The 16451-nt window shown below is 34.8% G+C and overlaps 4 protein-coding genes and 1 long non-coding RNA gene across 7 annotated transcripts; 2 read left to right on the plus strand and 3 right to left on the minus strand.

Moving 5' to 3' along the window:
- Window positions 1-41: 41 nt before the first annotated feature.
- LOC115241002 (protein CutA homolog) lies at window positions 42-1813 on the plus strand. The gene is made up of 6 exons (XM_029816513.1): window positions 42-519; window positions 601-660; window positions 778-823; window positions 894-943; window positions 1013-1055; window positions 1188-1813. Exons 1-6 carry the CDS (start codon window positions 356-358, stop codon window positions 1275-1277), a joined length of 453 nt encoding a protein of 150 aa, XP_029672373.1. The 5' UTR covers window positions 42-355; the 3' UTR covers window positions 1278-1813.
- LOC115240996 (E3 ubiquitin-protein ligase UHRF1-like) lies at window positions 1137-5163 on the minus strand. The gene is made up of 8 exons (XM_029816499.1): window positions 4951-5163; window positions 4017-4606; window positions 3569-3923; window positions 3310-3495; window positions 3067-3223; window positions 2773-2971; window positions 2263-2685; window positions 1137-2166 (listed from the first exon to the last, which is right to left on the minus strand). The coding sequence occupies exons 1-8, from the start codon at window positions 5032-5034 to the stop codon at window positions 1947-1949; spliced, it is 2214 nt and encodes a 737-aa protein (XP_029672359.1). The 5' UTR covers window positions 5035-5163; the 3' UTR covers window positions 1137-1946.
- Window positions 5164-6194: 1031 nt separating this feature from the next.
- LOC115240995 (E3 ubiquitin-protein ligase UHRF1-like) lies at window positions 6195-9887 on the minus strand. Its single transcript, XM_029816498.1, has 8 exons — window positions 9678-9887; window positions 8744-9333; window positions 8296-8650; window positions 8037-8222; window positions 7794-7950; window positions 7500-7698; window positions 6990-7412; window positions 6195-6893 (listed from the first exon to the last, which is right to left on the minus strand). Exons 1-8 carry the CDS (start codon window positions 9759-9761, stop codon window positions 6674-6676), a joined length of 2214 nt encoding a protein of 737 aa, XP_029672358.1. The 5' UTR covers window positions 9762-9887; the 3' UTR covers window positions 6195-6673.
- Window positions 9888-10501: 614 nt separating this feature from the next.
- On the plus strand, window positions 10502-14218 carry LOC115240968 (CTD small phosphatase-like protein 2). 3 transcript variants are annotated; one of them, XM_029816448.1, is made up of 8 exons: window positions 10502-10755; window positions 11748-11979; window positions 12143-12283; window positions 12361-12610; window positions 12709-13295; window positions 13501-13857; window positions 13932-14027; window positions 14128-14218. In XM_029816448.1, exons 2-8 carry the CDS (start codon window positions 11770-11772, stop codon window positions 14191-14193), a joined length of 1707 nt encoding a protein of 568 aa, XP_029672308.1. In that variant the 5' UTR covers window positions 10502-10755; window positions 11748-11769; the 3' UTR covers window positions 14194-14218. The 3 variants fall into 3 exon arrangements, with proteins under 3 accessions (XP_029672308.1, XP_029672309.1, XP_029672310.1); XM_029816449.1 differs by lacking the exon at window positions 10502-10755 and adding an exon at window positions 10763-10918; XM_029816450.1 differs by lacking the exon at window positions 10502-10755 and adding an exon at window positions 11446-11464.
- Window positions 14219-15818: 1600 nt separating this feature from the next.
- Window positions 15819-16198, minus strand: LOC115240971. The gene is made up of 3 exons (XR_003884841.1): window positions 16180-16198; window positions 16010-16105; window positions 15819-15909 (listed from the first exon to the last, which is right to left on the minus strand). It is a non-coding gene; the product is annotated as an uncharacterized LOC115240971 (long non-coding RNA).
- Window positions 16199-16451: the final 253 nt, after the last annotated feature.

The following is a 16451-nucleotide window of genomic DNA, read 5'->3' on the forward strand; positions in this document are numbered from 1 at the left end:
CTAGCAAGAAACATATAAATACAAAATCATATGATTAGCTGTCAAATAGAAAAATTTTAGGGTCTTTAAAAATTCTCTATTTAAAAGCCAATTGCGTGACATTGTGTCTATCTCTGTTTTCTTGCTGGAAAGAGCTCCGATATATTATCCTAAAAATTACCCTACTATTTTCAAACGCGATGTATATATAAATCCTAAAAAAAAAATATATATATATATATACAAATACAAATCAGCTACACTATTTTTTATACAATATTATTGATCATCCGGTGCTCGATTCTCGTTTCTTATCGACTCGAAATTTATAACTAACCGCAAAGTACAGCCGGCGTTTCGCGACAAACTGTTGCAAATGCTATTCATAACACGATCCTCTCTCGTAGGAGTGTTGATGTTTTTCTGCATAACAAGAAATATTTGTGCCCAAGTTTATCGGAATATGTCGAGTCTCGCCGGGGTACATTCTGTGGCGTACGTCACAGTACCAAATGATACAGTTGCGAAAAAAATAGCACGGTATAAACATTTACAAATGTATTTGCTTCACTCTTTGATAAAACACATTTAATGTGATTTATTTTTCTTTTTTTCATAAAGTGGCCTGGTCGAAAATAAACTCGCTGCCTGTGTTAACATCATTCCACAACTTACTTCCATGTAAGTTTCTCCTATGGAAGGGGAATATTTTTTACTCGCTGAAAAATATTTTAATAGAGATTTCTGGATATTTTCCAAAAAATATTTTTGATTAAATAATAAAAATATTATTCCCAGATATGAATGGGAAGGGAAAATACAAGAGGACTCTGAACTTTTATTAGTAAGAAATTCATTGAACTTTATAAATGAGATAAAAATATCTCGATATTGATTACTTATTTAAATTACAGATGATAAAAACTAGGACAGAGAAAGTAGATGCTTTAACAAAATATGTAAAGTAAGTTAACTAATATACTTTATACATACATAAAAACTATATCTCAAATTTTAATTCAATTTTTTACAGAGATAATCATCCATATACAGTTTGTGAAGTAATTTCTCTGCCTGTAAGTTAATTTGTATATCTTATTTTAAAGAGTATTATTTTAATATATCCAGGAAAGTAATAATAAATACAATACCACAAATTAAATGTATAAAATATATTAAAAGTTTATAAATGTTTTTTTCTATTGCAGATACAAAATGGGAATGGCGATTATCTGAAATGGATCAGTGAAGTAGTACCATCACTTGATAAAAGTATCCAGGAAAAGCAAGATACATAAATTCAATGCAGGAAATTCATTACTGTTTATCATTTCTAAGATTATTCTACTATAATAAATAAATAACAATCCACACAATGACCTGGATATAATAGTCTAGGCAATACATAAAATGTATTTGAAAAGTTTCTTATTAGAAGATTCAAATTCTTCCCTTGCTCTAGAATACTAATCATCTGCTAAATAACATCATTGATCAGTCAATCAAAAGATCTATATTGTACGTATACATATTAACATATACTTAAGCAACAATGTCACTTATCAATTATAATAAAATATAAAGGTTTAATTTTCAGACTTCATTAGAATAAGGCATATCAGTTTCTGCATATAAATTTATAATATAAACAGAAATATTACTTATTCTCTCTTTTTTTATTTCTATAAAATATTTATTCTGCTGATATACGAATAATCATTGTATTTATAGTCCCTGTTTCAAAGATTAATTTGTGCCACAAAAAGCTATGTCATAGCTATACTATACATGATACCATAATAAATTCAATATGAAGGATTTTTATCTAACATATAATTTTTATGTGTCTGAACTGTCAATTCGAAAACACAAATGAATAGCCACTGGCTTCTATAATTTACACAATTTGTTTTGAAATTAAATAAACAACATTCAGCAACTCGCATATTATTGTACGAAAAAATTCACTATCTCCCGCTGTCGTAACCAGGATAAATCAATAATAATGCAGATGCCAATGACTGATTGATCTCCATTTTATAAGTTTTACCTAGATCATATCGACACGAGGGACAGGAATACACCTCAGAAAAAAAGCTTCGTTTTAAACACTTTAAGCAGATATTGTGTGCACAGGGAGTCGTTACAGGATTATAAACTATTTCGAGGCAACAAGCGCACGCGAATCTGCAAAATATAAAATTGAATTGTGTCAAAAATTGATTTGATTATTAAGAAATTATGAAGAAAACTTATAATATTTTTCTACAAAGAATATTTTACCTATCTGAAATAAATTGCAGGAAAGTGGTTTTTCCATCAGGTAATGCTGCGGTGCATTCAGCCCACAATTTAACATTTAGTTTGTCATTTTCTATAAAATTCTTCAATTCGTCCTCCAAATCATAGATCTCCCGCTTAAGCTTTTTTTTAGGTGGACTCTTATTTCTTTTCAAGACCATAGTATCTTCTTCACTGCTGAGAGCAGATCGTTTCTTAGCATTTGTTACATTGCTTTTCTTCATAGCTTCGAGATATCCATCGGGATATATCGGCTTTAAACCGAGCGAAGCGATTCTCGTCTTGCCTTCTTTAGTCCAAGGCGCAGGAGAAGGATCATCCCTCCTTAATACATATCTCCAAACACGAAAGCCACTTTTACCTGTGTCCGGATAATACTTTACTACTTTATATATACCGTCGTATCTGCGACAAATGTATGATATTGTTAAAGAACTGTATATGTATTATATATGCATATTTATTATCCAAGATATAAAACAGTCAATGTACCTGTTACCTTCCTGCGGCGCATATTTACTATATTTCCTTAATTTAAAATTGCGTACGACTCGGACCGGTATCCCTCCTCTCCAATTCTCGGCCGTTGCGCCGTCTTTCGCGTTTAATTTAGCGTTACAATTTATCGCCAACGCTTTATTCATTCTGGTTAATGTCTGGTCACTACTTTGTCCAGCAGTTCTTTTGTTACCTGTTATTGATATAAAATGTATATTGTAGAAAAATTTTTTGATTAAATTTTACAAGTAATGTTCTTTTATTATCCATTAAATAGCAGATGGTAACCTGATAAATCTCTGCCACCAGAGCCAGTGTATAGAAATTCGTCACCATTGTCAATGTCGTCCTCGTAACCGCCCGATAAAACGATAGAGTACGCGCAGTCCGTTTCTCGTCCATGAATGCCAGCTATGTGTGGTCTGTGTACTCCTACTTCCGAGACCTGTACAATATATATTTTTCTTCATATTATTCAATTGATAAATTTATCGACAAACTACTGGAAGAAAATTTGGAACTTTTATTTACCTGCACTCTAAATATCCAACACATGCCAACCTCTATACCTGGAACTGGACCACGATGATTCGAAGGGACAATACTGCATACCTTTGTTCTACCAACGCAAGCCATTCCTTTCCCCCAATCCCTTTTTGGTTCCTTAGTGTCTTGGATAATGGGCTTTTTCTTTGACTCTTTCAATTTATCTCCTGCCTGAATAAATAAATAGTAGCAAGGATGAAAATGATAACAAAGATATATTATCAATAATTAAATTTAGACATACCTTAACAATTTCGTTTTCATCATTTTTGCATTCGGGACAATACCAATAATCATCGTCTGGAATTGTCGCGAGCGGTGGATTCAGACATCCTAAATGATATGCATAATTGCATTCGTCGCAAAGTAAAAGATTATGTTCATCTTGCTTGCCAGCGCATACTTTACAACCACACTCTTGACACTTCTTACGTGGGTTGTCCATGCATGTCGTGCAGGTAGCAGCGATACGTCTGCGTTTGCCATTACTAATCATAAATCTTTCATCTTCTGCGGTTCTCTCAGTCAATAACTTGATTGCTTCAATAGCATATATTTCTCCTTTGGGATTAACTTTTTGAATTTCAAGTTGATGATCGCTAATAAAAAGAAAAATGAACAATATATAGTTAAACTCAATCATAATTCTTAATAAATAATATAATGCAAAAAATGGAAGGAAAAATATATACCTGCCCATGTGCAACATTCCAGTCAATTCTTGCAATTTTCTTTTTTTCTCTATCTTGGATATTGTAAAGTCATACCACAGTCCAACTTGTTTAGGCTCATCCACATTATAATTGATCATTACCTTTTGACCAACAGATAATTCATCAAAAGGTATAAGATGTCTAACGCGTGGTCGTATACATGTTTCAGGTACATTAAAAGGGAAAGCTTTGTCGTCAAACTCCCACAGTACATTATAAATTATTTCCTCTCCCTTTTGTAAAATTTTTTGTATAATAGCTTCAAACCAGGCACCATGTATTTGATCGAGGCAGTCTATCGCATCCCCAACTTTATAATATAAACTCTCTGCTTCTACTAATTCTTCTTCTTTGTTTTCACTTATCTTCCTCTTCTTTTTTATATCGCTATCATTACTAGAGGTAGCTTTGTTCTGTGTATTATCTATCTTTATCTTTATCATAAGCTGTATGACGTCATTCAAATTAATGTTATAATCATAGAGCTTGTAACCATTTTCTAATTGCTTGCCACGAAAAAATAACCTCTGCATATCTATCTCAATATGCAGTTCTTTTTCAATCTGACGCTGAAAAATCAAAAATCAATTTTTATATTCTATTGTGTTGTTAAATATGTCTGATAAAATGAAATCAATATCTGTATTAATACAAAATATAAATTTATCAATGATTATAAGAGCTATCAACATGCCCATGCTAAGAGCTATCAACGAAATTCATTATCATTTAAATATGACTGTATGAAAATTATTTATAATTAACACAATAAATATTTAATACACATATTCATGATGAATAGGAGCCGTTCAACGTCTATAAAGCCATTTATTCATTCGTAAAATGTAACATACGGCGATGAACTTTTATTGCAAAATTGTTTCACACATGGCAATAATTATCGATGACATACCTTTAAATCCTCTACCATAGTGAGCTTGGAGATCATTATAATTGCCTCCTTTTTCCCATCCATTGACCTCACTTTGACATACATGTTGCCGCCGATGATGTACACTTTGCATACATACGTTGTATCGCGACGCCTCCGAATATAAGACGGCTTACGGCTTGTTGGCGGGAAATGTACCTGAAAAAAATGGCCGTTCTGATGTAGATAAAACAAACATTACGCATGCGCATTAATGCAAATGTAGCAGACGCTGCTTAATCGTCAGTAGCGTATCCAATTGCAGTCTCTACATTGTTGGTAAAATTCTTTGCGTAATATTAATACAATATGTTTAAAATATATTATTTAATATAAAATGTACCGTATATTATTAATATAAATAATGATAAAAACGATATAAACAATTTATGCGGATTTCAAAAAGTGGCTCTTGCGTTGTGCCTAACGATGATAAGATACGAGCATGCCCAAGACTTGGGCATTTAATATTTTCAGCTTATTGTTAGGATAATAATAAGATTGAGAAAGCATCTTTCGGTTTGTACTTAATAGAAAAAATTCTTATTTATTCGCAGAATTCACACGCGTGCTACGCTCAACAATATTCGTCCTTCAATCGAGCAGGAGGACAGAAGAGGCCCTCAAAAAAGGCGGGAAATTGATGGACATGAAATTAAAATTGTAAAACACCGGAAACGGTAGGTGGCGGGTAGCTACTCGACTAACCGGAAACCTCAAGTGTCGAAAGAACAATCGAACATCCCGCGGGATATCGTTCGAGAGGGAAAATTTGCGGTTCATCGTCCCGCCTGTCGTTCGAGGGGAATAAATAGCGCGCGTGGGACGAGGATCGTGAGCGCGATCCTCGGCGATCCTCCCTCCCGCCGCGGGTATCGCACTTGAGGCCGCGAGTGCCGCGGCGGTGACGCCGTCGCCATGTTTGTTATAGTTTCGGAGGGATGATAAGCGTACGCGACGGCGTCGAGATTTGAATGAAACGCGTGTGATCCCGGTTGCCGTGTACGCCCGTTCGTGCCGGCGTGCGAGCGCGTCGGCCGTCGACGACTCGCCGAACATGGTAAGCAGCCGCGGGTGCCGTTAACGCCCGGCCGGTCCGTCAGGCCGCGGCCGGCGGCCGATTTTCGCGCGGATTTTCAGGTGTCCCCCGGGGTACCACCGCCGCCAACGACGTCGCGGCGCAACGTCGCACATTCAAAAGCTCTCGTTCTCGATCGAGAAAACATCATTGATCAGTCAATCAAAAGATCTATATTGTACGTATACATATTAACATATACTTAAGCAACAATGTCACTTATCAATTATAATAAAATATAAAGGTTTAATTTTCAGACTTCATTAGAATAAGGCATATCAGTTTCTGCATATAAATTTATAATATAAACAGAAATATTACTTATTCTCTCTTTTTTTATTTCTATAAAATATTTATTCTGCTGATATACGAATAATCATTGTATTTATAGTCCCTGTTTCAAAGATTAATTTGTGCCACAAAAAGCTATGTCATAGCTATACTATACATGATACCATAATAAATTCAATATGAAGGATTTTTATCTAACATATAATTTTTATGTGTCTGAACTGTCAATTCGAAAACACAAATGAATAGCCACTGGCTTCTATAATTTACACAATTTGTTTTGAAATTAAATAAACAACATTCAGCAACTCGCATATTATTGTACGAAAAAATTCACTATCTCCCGCTGTCGTAACCAGGATAAATCAATAATAATGCAGATGCCAATGACTGATTGATCTCCATTTTATAAGTTTTACCTAGATCATATCGACACGAGGGACAGGAATACACCTCAGAAAAAAAGCTTCGTTTTAAACACTTTAAGCAGATATTGTGTGCACAGGGAGTCGTTACAGGATTATAAACTATTTCGAGGCAACAAGCGCACGCGAATCTGCAAAATATAAAATTGAATTGTGTCAAAAATTGATTTGATTATTAAGAAATTATGAAGAAAACTTATAATATTTTTCTACAAAGAATATTTTACCTATCTGAAATAAATTGCAGGAAAGTGGTTTTTCCATCAGGTAATGCTGCGGTGCATTCAGCCCACAATTTAACATTTAGTTTGTCATTTTCTATAAAATTCTTCAATTCGTCCTCCAAATCATAGATCTCCCGCTTGAGCTTTTTTTTAGGTGGACTCTTATTTCTTTTCAAGACCATAGTATCTTCTTCACTGCTGAGAGCAGATCGTTTCTTAGCATTTGTTACATTGCTTTTCTTCATAGCTTCGAGATATCCATCGGGATATATCGGCTTTAAACCGAGCGAAGCGATTCTCGTCTTGCCTTCTTTAGTCCAAGGCGCAGGAGAAGGATCATCCCTCCTTAATACATATCTCCAAACACGAAAGCCACTTTTACCTGTGTCCGGATAATACTTTACTACTTTATATATACCGTCGTATCTGCGACAAATGTATGATATTGTTAAAGAACTGTATATGTATTATATATGCATATTTATTATCCAAGATATAAAACAGTCAATGTACCTGTTACCTTCCTGCGGCGCATATTTACTATATTTCCTTAATTTAAAATTGCGTACGACTCGGACCGGTATCCCTCCTCTCCAATTCTCGGCCGTTGCGCCGTCTTTCGCGTTTAATTTAGCGTTACAATTTATCGCCAACGCTTTATTCATTCTGGTTAATGTCTGGTCACTACTTTGTCCAGCAGTTCTTTTGTTACCTGTTATTGATATAAAATGTATATTGTAGAAAAATTTTTTGATTAAATTTTACAAGTAATGTTCTTTTATTATCCATTAAATAGCAGATGGTAACCTGATAAATCTCTGCCACCAGAGCCAGTGTATAGAAATTCGTCACCATTGTCAATGTCGTCCTCGTAACCGCCCGATAAAACGATAGAGTACGCGCAGTCCGTTTCTCGTCCATGAATGCCAGCTATGTGTGGTCTGTGTACTCCTACTTCCGAGACCTGTACAATATATATTTTTCTTCATATTATTCAATTGATAAATTTATCGACAAACTACTGGAAGAAAATTTGGAACTTTTATTTACCTGCACTCTAAATATCCAACACATGCCAACCTCTATACCTGGAACTGGACCACGATGATTCGAAGGGACAATACTGCATACCTTTGTTCTACCAACGCAAGCCATTCCTTTCCCCCAATCCCTTTTTGGTTCCTTAGTGTCTTGGATAATGGGCTTTTTCTTTGACTCTTTCAGTTTATCTCCTGCCTGAATAAATAAATAGTAGCAAGGATGAAAATGATAACAAAGATATATTATCAATAATTAAATTTAGACATACCTTAACAATTTCGTTTTCATCATTTTTGCATTCGGGACAATACCAATAATCATCGTCTGGAATTGTCGCGAGCGGTGGATTCAGACATCCTAAATGATATGCATAATTGCATTCGTCGCAAAGTAAAAGATTATGTTCATCTTGCTTGCCAGCGCATACTTTACAACCACACTCTTGACACTTCTTACGTGGATTGTCCATGCATGTCGTGCAGGTAGCAGCGATACGTCTGCGTTTGCCATTACTAATCATAAATCTTTCATCTTCTGCGGTTCTCTCAGTCAATAACTTGATTGCTTCAATAGCATATATTTCTCCTTTGGGATTAACTTTTTGAATTTCAAGTTGATGATCGCTAATAAAAAGAAAAATGAACAATATATAGTTAAACTCAATCATAATTCTTAATAAATAATATAATGCAAAAAATGGAAGGAAAAATATATACCTGCCCATGTGCAACATTCCAGTCAATTCTTGCAATTTTCTTTTTTTCTCTATCTTGGATATTGTAAAGTCATACCACAGTCCAACTTGTTTAGGCTCATCCACATTATAATTGATCATTACCTTTTGACCAACAGATAATTCATCAAAAGGTATAAGATGTCTAACGCGTGGTCGTATACATGTTTCAGGTACATTAAAAGGGAAAGCTTTGTCGTCAAACTCCCACAGTACATTATAAATTATTTCCTCTCCCTTTTGTAAAATTTTTTGTATAATAGCTTCAAACCAGGCACCATGTATTTGATCGAGGCAGTCTATCGCATCCCCAACTTTATAATATAAACTCTCTGCTTCTACTAATTCTTCTTCTTTGTTTTCACTTATCTTCCTCTTCTTTTTTATATCGCTATCATTACTAGAGGTAGCTTTGTTCTGTGTATTATCTATCTTTATCTTTATCATAAGCTGTATGACGTCATTCAAATTAATGTTATAATCATAGAGCTTGTAACCATTTTCTAATTGCTTGCCACGAAAAAATAACCTCTGCATATCTATCTCAATATGCAGTTCTTTTTCAATCTGACGCTGAAAAATCAAAAATCAATTTTTATATTCTATTGTGTTGTTAAATATGTCTGATAAAATGAAATCAATATCTGTATTAATACAAAATATAAATTTATCAATGATTATAAGAGCTATCAACATGCCCATGCTAAGAGCTATCAACGAAATTCATTATCATTTAAATATGACTGTATGAAAATTATTTATAATTAACACAATAAATATTTAATACACATATTCATGATGAATAGGAGCCGTTCAACGTCTATAAAGCCATTTATTCATTCGTAAAATGTAACATACGGCGATGAACTTTTATTGCAAAATTGTTTCACACATGGCAATAATTATCGATGACATACCTTTAAATCCTCTACCATAGTGAGCTTGGAGATCATTATAATTGCCTCCTTTTTCCCATCCATTGACCTCACTTTGACATACATGTTGCCGCCGATGATGTACACTTTGCATACATACGTTGTATCGCGACGCCTCCGAATATAAGACGGCTTACGGCTTGTTGGCGGGAAATGTACCTGAAAAAAATGGCCGTTCTGATGTAGATAAAACAAACATTACGCATGCGCATTAATGCAAATGTAGCAGACGCTGCTTAATCGTCAGTAGCGTATCCAATTGCAGTCTCTACATTGTTGGTAAAATTCTTTGCGTAATATTAATACAATATGTTTAAAATATATTATTTAATATAAAATGTACCGTATATTATTAATATAAATAATGATAAAAACGATATAAACAATTTATGCGGATTTCAAAAAGTGGCTCTTGCGTTGTGCCTAACGATGATAAGATACGAGCATGCCCAAGACTTGGGCATTTAATATTTTCAGCTTATTGTTAGGATAATAATAAGATTGAGAAAGCATCTTTCGGTTTGTACTTAATAGAAAAAATTCTTATTTATTCGCAGAATTCACACGCGTGCTACGCTCAACAATATTCGTCCTTCAATCGAGCAGGAGGACAGAAGAGGCCCTCAAAAAAGGCGGGAAATTGATGGACATGAAATTAAAATTGTAAAACACCGGAAACGGTAGGTGGCGGGTAGCTACTCGACTAACCGGAAACCTCAAGTGTCGAAAGAACAATCGAACATCCCGCGGGATATCGTTCGAGAGGGAAAATTTGCGGTTCATCGTCCCGCCTGTCGTTCGAGGGGAATAAATAGCGCGCGTGGGACGAGGATCGTGAGCGCGATCCTCGGCGATCCTCCCTCCCGCCGCGGGTATCGCACTTGAGGCCGCGAGTGCCGCGGCGGTGACGCCGTCGCCATGTTTGTTATAGTTTCGGAGGGATGATAAGCGTACGCGACGGCGTCGAGATTTGAATGAAACGCGTGTGATCCCGGTTGCCGTGTACGCCCGTTCGTGCCGGCGTGCGAGCGCGTCGGCCGTCGACGACTCGCCGAACATGGTAAGCAGCCGCGGGTGCCGTTAACGCCCGGCCGGTCCGTCAGGCCGCGGCCGGCGGCCGATTTTCGCGCGGATTTTCAGGTGTCCCCCGGGGTACCACCGCCGCCAACGACGTCGCGGCGCAACGTCGCACATTCAAAAGCTCTCGTTCTCGATCGAGAAAGGTAAAGGCTCGGCTCTCGTCTCGGATCTCCGTCGACGCGCGTCGCCACGCCGATCGGCGTGAGAGATCTCCCGGCGAAATCGCCGTAACGCGATATGCACGGGCATTGCGCCGCATATAAATCGATATACGGCTCTCTCTCTCTCTATGTGTGTGTGTGAGTGTGTGTCATATGTACGAATGGATCCGTGTGTACGTATATACAGCAGTATCCAATTGCCGTGTGTGTGGGCCCGCGCGCGCGCGCGCGTCCTCACTCATACCAGTACGTTTCTTCGGAACGCCCCTTTTTATCAAACGATCGAACTTCTTTCCCGCGCAATCTTGCCCGTTGCCCGGCGTGAGACGTCAATAGCGCGCGCCGATGTTCTCCGAAAAATCCTGTCCATTTAAAATTCGCAATCTTGTGAATAAGAGTGTTTTCCGACTTGAATTTGGCGTTTGTCTTCCTATTTTTCTTTTTTCATTTTAAAATATATATTTTTGTGTATCGTGATACTCACTTCGACTATTGCCGTGATTTTCCCCTGTGTACATATTGTTTTTTGTAAATATTATTTTATATAATTTTATATAATTTAAAAAGATATATATGGCAATAAAATAAGAAATTTGAAAAACTTGTGCAAATTTTATTTTTAGACAATATAAAGACTTTTCCTATCAATTTTCCCAAAATAATTAATGATATTATTGAGCCTAAACAATTTTCAAATATATTTTTATTTATATTTTATATTTATATCAATATTTTGAAGATTATAGAAGATTAATTAAAGATATTAAGAAAATATTAATCTACAATCAAAGTTAACATTTTGTCATTTCAGGATACTTAACAACGCTGTTGAAATGTGGCTAAGAAGTGAACGAATTAGTAGAAGATTGCGCGGCCGTTTAAGTTTAAGCGGTGTAACGGCATCAAAGGCAACCGGTCATCGAACACAAGTTGGTACAGCGCGCAAAGTACCGCATATTGGGAACAGCACTCGAGTAATAACATCAAGTAGATGCAGTAGATTGAGTCAGTGGCAACGTAGATCATCCAGTTTTCTAAAAGAAGTGAGTTTATGAGAATAGCGCATTTTTTTATATCAAGTTGTTCAGATAGTAGTGTGCCATGCATTTATTATTATTGCATTAGCAAAAAATTTATAAATAATTGGCGATTGTTAATCAAGTAAATATACAGAGAAGATATTAAAAAAATTACTGACTTTTGTAGGCTTGTAAAGAAAATGTTTTACATTTTGCTAAATCCACACCTATTAGACGAGAGAGAGGACCTCGTAGAAGAAAATGCATAAAACGGTCGATGGTTACGTCAACTCCTTTGCACCGTGCTCCACCAATAGATGCAGTAATTGTAAGTTATCTCGCAGTCGTTATTCTTTACAATATAAAAATCAATTATTATATCTGAAATTAATATATGTTTTGTAGTCTGCTAAAAACGCATCGCCGTCTAAAGTTTCGGAAGAATCTAAGGAAAATTGGAATGGCGGATCCACTTTACCTCTTTGCTCGTCAGTAACATATACGGACTCTCGTAGTCCAATGATACCGCCGGTACATGACTTGAAATCTTCCATATCCAGTGTATCTTCATTGACCTGTCTAATGCCTCCGGTATCCCTAGGATCGCATTCAGATCTCACATGTTTACTAGATGATGAAGGAAGCAAGAACAACGGTATCCCTTGATGACATATTCAATGGCCTATATAGTCAAAATAATGCCAAATTAATACATATTAATATTTATATATTTTTCTCTTCTTTTTTATGCAGATACTACGCTACCGTCGTCGTTACACTACTCCTCTTTATACGCACACGCCGAAACGTCCACAGAATACTACAGTTTGATGCATTCGACTTCGATATATAACGTCCGTACAACCACGTACAACACATCTGACAAATACTTTCCAAACGGAGGAAAGTGCTCGCTTATCGATAACAATGAAAACCGCAGTGATCTCTCAAAAGATCAATATGCTATTGAAACAGACCCAACAAAACATGAAACAACTGCTGGATATCCCAGTACAAAATACAGTATACCAGCAAGTACGTACAATATAAATCCTCATCATCCATCCGATACGAATGGCAATCTTAGTGACAAATATGATTCCGAGGATGTCGACAGTCGTTATCACGAGGTTGAATACATGGAGGTGGGTAGCGAAGAGATAGTAGAATCTTGCGATGTAGAGAACATGGTTACTCAAGTTCAAGAGGACTGGGAGCCGTTCGATCCTTATGTCTTCATCAAGCACTTGCCGCCGCTCACGCCAGCAATGAGAGCAAGATGCCCGGCTCTGCCGCTCAAAACACGAAGCAGTCCAGAATTTAGTCTGGTACTAGATTTGGTAAGCTTGAGACTTACACCTATTTACATATGTATGCATTTACAACGTATGATGGTTAACAATCGTAATTACTTTCCGGTTTTTTTTTTCTTTCGCAGGACGAGACGTTGGTTCATTGCAGCTTGCAAGAATATATGTATGCATTTACAACGTATGATGGTTAATAATCGTAATTACTTTCCGGTTTTTTTTTTTTCTTTCGCAGGACGAGACGTTGGTTCATTGCAGCTTGCAAGAACTATCCGATGCGGCGTTTCGCTTCCCAGTAGTCTTTCAGGATGTAACATATACGGTATTCGTAAGAACGCGACCGTACTTCCGCGAATTTCTCGAACACGTCTCGTCACTCTACGAGGTGATTTTGTTCACGGCGAGCAAACGGGTGTACGCTAACAAGCTGATGAATCTGCTGGATCCAACGCGAAAATTGATCAAGTATCGTCTGTTCAGGGAACACTGTGTCTGCGTTAACGGAAACTATATAAAAGATTTATCCATCTTAGGCAGGGATTTATCTAAAACTGTAATTATCGACAACAGTCCACAAGCATTTGGATATCAGGTAATTTGTATAAATATGACATAATATGATACACCCCTAGAATATGCATTTAAAAACATCAGTGTGTGTTACAGCTGGAGAATGGCATACCTATAGAAAGTTGGTTTGCCGATCGTTCGGATAACGAATTAATGAAATTATTACCATTTTTGGAAAATCTAGTAAACTGGGTAAGTTTTTGCATTTTCTACTGTAATGTTGGATTTAATTTTATGAAAGAGTACAATTAGACAATTAGATTTTTTTTTTTTTATTTAATTCTTGTCACAGGGAGGCGATGTAAGGCCGCGCATTAGAGAACAGTTTCGATTATTCAGCTTTCTACCACCGGATTAATTTAACTAGCGTGCACAAAATTCAACATTGTCTGAGATACTTCTTAGCCAATAAAGAAAAAAGAAGATATCAAAAAAATATCTTAAAGATACATTAAATAGATAAATAATAGCTATTCTCCGCGATGCATAAAGCATAATCTGCTATAATATTATAATTATTTACAATGTTTCACAAATGGATATGCCTGTTGGTATATAGAAATATGGAATTTAATAAGTCTAGATCTCTTTGAAATTAATGTTCCAATTCATTGTCCAAAACAAAGTATCTGTGAACGAAAATGTTGCGTACGATTTTGTTAGTTTATTTGTTTAGACTTGAAGTCAAGATAAAGAAATCAAATCGTGTCTAACATGAACATCAGTGAGCATAATATATTATTGTGTATCATTTTTATCAATACTTCCAAATGAGTATCAAGTGTCTCTCCATGACGTGATTATATGACCTCTGTGTATATAATAAGATTCGTATCTTACGTACAATATACAATTGTTTCACAATTTGCTCTTGTATTGCAATAATTGAGAGTAATATCTAAGAGATTGCTTTTTTTGTATCACCAGAGAGAGTGAAATGTATGATCTCAATTTATTTATCTATCTAAAACATCTCTAATTTGAAAATTCTTTAATATATTCCCGCTATCACGATTCTCTGATCTGATTGTGAATTACAATTGTTTATTATCATCACAATTTTTAAATCTATGTCTAGATTGAAATTTTTTATATATATATATATATATATATATATATATATATATATATATATATATATATATATATATATATATATATATATATATATATATATATATATATATATATATATATATATATATATATATATATATATATATATATATATATATATATATATATATATATATATATATATATATATATATATATAAAAAATTTCAATCTAGACATAGATTTAAAAATTGTGATGATAATAAACAATTGTAATTCACAATCAGATCAGAGAATCGTGATAGCGGGAATATATTAAAGAATTTTCAAATTAGAGATGTTTTAGATAGATAAATAAATTGAGATCATACATTTCACTCTCTCTGGTGATACAAAAAAAGCAATCTCTTAGATATTACTCTCAATTATTGCAATACAAGAGCAAATTGTGAAACAATTGTATATTGTACGTAAGATACGAATCTTATTATATACACAGAGGTCATATAATCACGTCATGGAGAGACACTTGATACTCATTTGGAAGTATTGATAAAAATGATACACAATAATATATTATGCTCACTGATGTTCATGTTAGACACGATTTGATTTCTTTATCTTGACTTCAAGTCTAAACAAATAAACTAACAAAATCGTACGCAACATTTTCGTTCACAGATACTTTGTTTTGGACAATGAATTGGAACATTAATTTCAAAGAGATCTAGACTTATTAAATTCCATATTTCTATATACCAACAGGCATATCCATTTGTGAAACATTGTAAATAATTATAATATTATAGCAGATTATGCTTTATGCATCGCGGAGAATAGCTATTATTTATCTATTTAATGTATCTTTAAGATATTTTTTTGATATCTTCTTTTTTCTTTATTGGCTAAGAAGTATCTCAGACAATGTTGAATTTTGTGCACGCTAGTTAAATTAATCCGGTGGTAGAAAGCTGAATAATCGAAACTGTTCTCTAATGCGCGGCCTTACATCGCCTCCCTGTGACAAGAATTAAATAAAAAAAAAAAAATCTAATTGTCTAATTGTACTCTTTCATAAAATTAAATCCAACATTACAGTAGAAAATGCAAAAACTTACCCAGTTTACTAGATTTTCCAAAAATGGTAATAATTTCATTAATTCGTTATCCGAACGATCGGCAAACCAACTTTCTATAGGTATGCCATTCTCCAGCTGTAACACACACTGATGTTTTTAAATGCATATTCTAGGGGTGTATCATATTATGTCATATTTATACAAATTACCTGATATCCAAATGCTTGTATATAAAGATGATTAAACACATCTGTCAATAATTATATAATTATATGTATCATATAATTATATAATTATACACGATTATATGTGCTACATAATAAACCTGTGTATAATTCATAGTGTAAGGAACATAGAATTCAGTATCAAAACAAAAATTAGCAACATTATGTAATAAATGGCGTCGCAAAAATCTTACGCCTCGTAGTGTGTTTATCATAGTTTAAGATTATACTCATATTATGCACAAACACACACATAA

Source organism: Formica exsecta, unplaced genomic scaffold, assembly GCF_003651465.1.
Source record: "Formica exsecta isolate Colony F162 unplaced genomic scaffold, ASM365146v1 scaffold458, whole genome shotgun sequence".
Classification (NCBI taxonomy): Eukaryota; Metazoa; Arthropoda; class Insecta; order Hymenoptera; family Formicidae; genus Formica; species Formica exsecta.

What these genes read in the sequence shown, in the direction of transcription:
- LOC115240968 (XM_029816448.1), top strand. Translation starts at nt 11,770, where the DNA reads ATGTGGCTAAGAAGTGAACGAATTAGTAGAAGATTGCGCGGCCGTTTA. An exon ending in CATCCAGTTTTCTAAAAGAA is followed by an intron (nt 11,980 to 12,142) that starts GTGAGTTTATGA and finishes TGACTTTTGTAG; the next exon opens with GCTTGTAAAGAAAATGTTTT. An exon ending in CACAAGCATTTGGATATCAG is followed by an intron (nt 13,858 to 13,931) that starts GTAATTTGTATA and finishes TGTGTGTTACAG; the next exon opens with CTGGAGAATGGCATACCTAT.
- LOC115240996 (XM_029816499.1), bottom strand. Translation starts at nt 5,034, where the DNA reads ATGTATGTCAAAGTGAGGTCAATGGATGGGAAAAAGGAGGCAATTATA. An exon ending in GTTGGATATTTAGAGTGCAG is followed by an intron (nt 3,224 to 3,309) that starts GTAAATAAAAGT and finishes TATATTGTACAG; the next exon opens with GTCTCGGAAGTAGGAGTACA. An exon ending in GCGCCGCAGGAAGGTAACAG is followed by an intron (nt 2,686 to 2,772) that starts GTACATTGACTG and finishes CATTTGTCGCAG; the next exon opens with ATACGACGGTATATATAAAG.
- LOC115240995 (XM_029816498.1), bottom strand. Translation starts at nt 9,761, where the DNA reads ATGTATGTCAAAGTGAGGTCAATGGATGGGAAAAAGGAGGCAATTATA. An exon ending in CTATGGTAGAGGATTTAAAG is followed by an intron (nt 9,334 to 9,677) that starts GTATGTCATCGA and finishes TTGATTTTTCAG; the next exon opens with CGTCAGATTGAAAAAGAACT. An exon ending in CTGCAATTTATTTCAGATAG is followed by an intron (nt 6,894 to 6,989) that starts GTAAAATATTCT and finishes TATATTTTGCAG; the next exon opens with ATTCGCGTGCGCTTGTTGCC.
- LOC115241002 (XM_029816513.1), top strand. Translation starts at nt 356, where the DNA reads ATGCTATTCATAACACGATCCTCTCTCGTAGGAGTGTTGATGTTTTTC. An exon ending in GTTGCGAAAAAAATAGCACG is followed by an intron (nt 520 to 600) that starts GTATAAACATTT and finishes TTTTTCATAAAG; the next exon opens with TGGCCTGGTCGAAAATAAAC. An exon ending in AGGACTCTGAACTTTTATTA is followed by an intron (nt 824 to 893) that starts GTAAGAAATTCA and finishes TTTAAATTACAG; the next exon opens with ATGATAAAAACTAGGACAGA.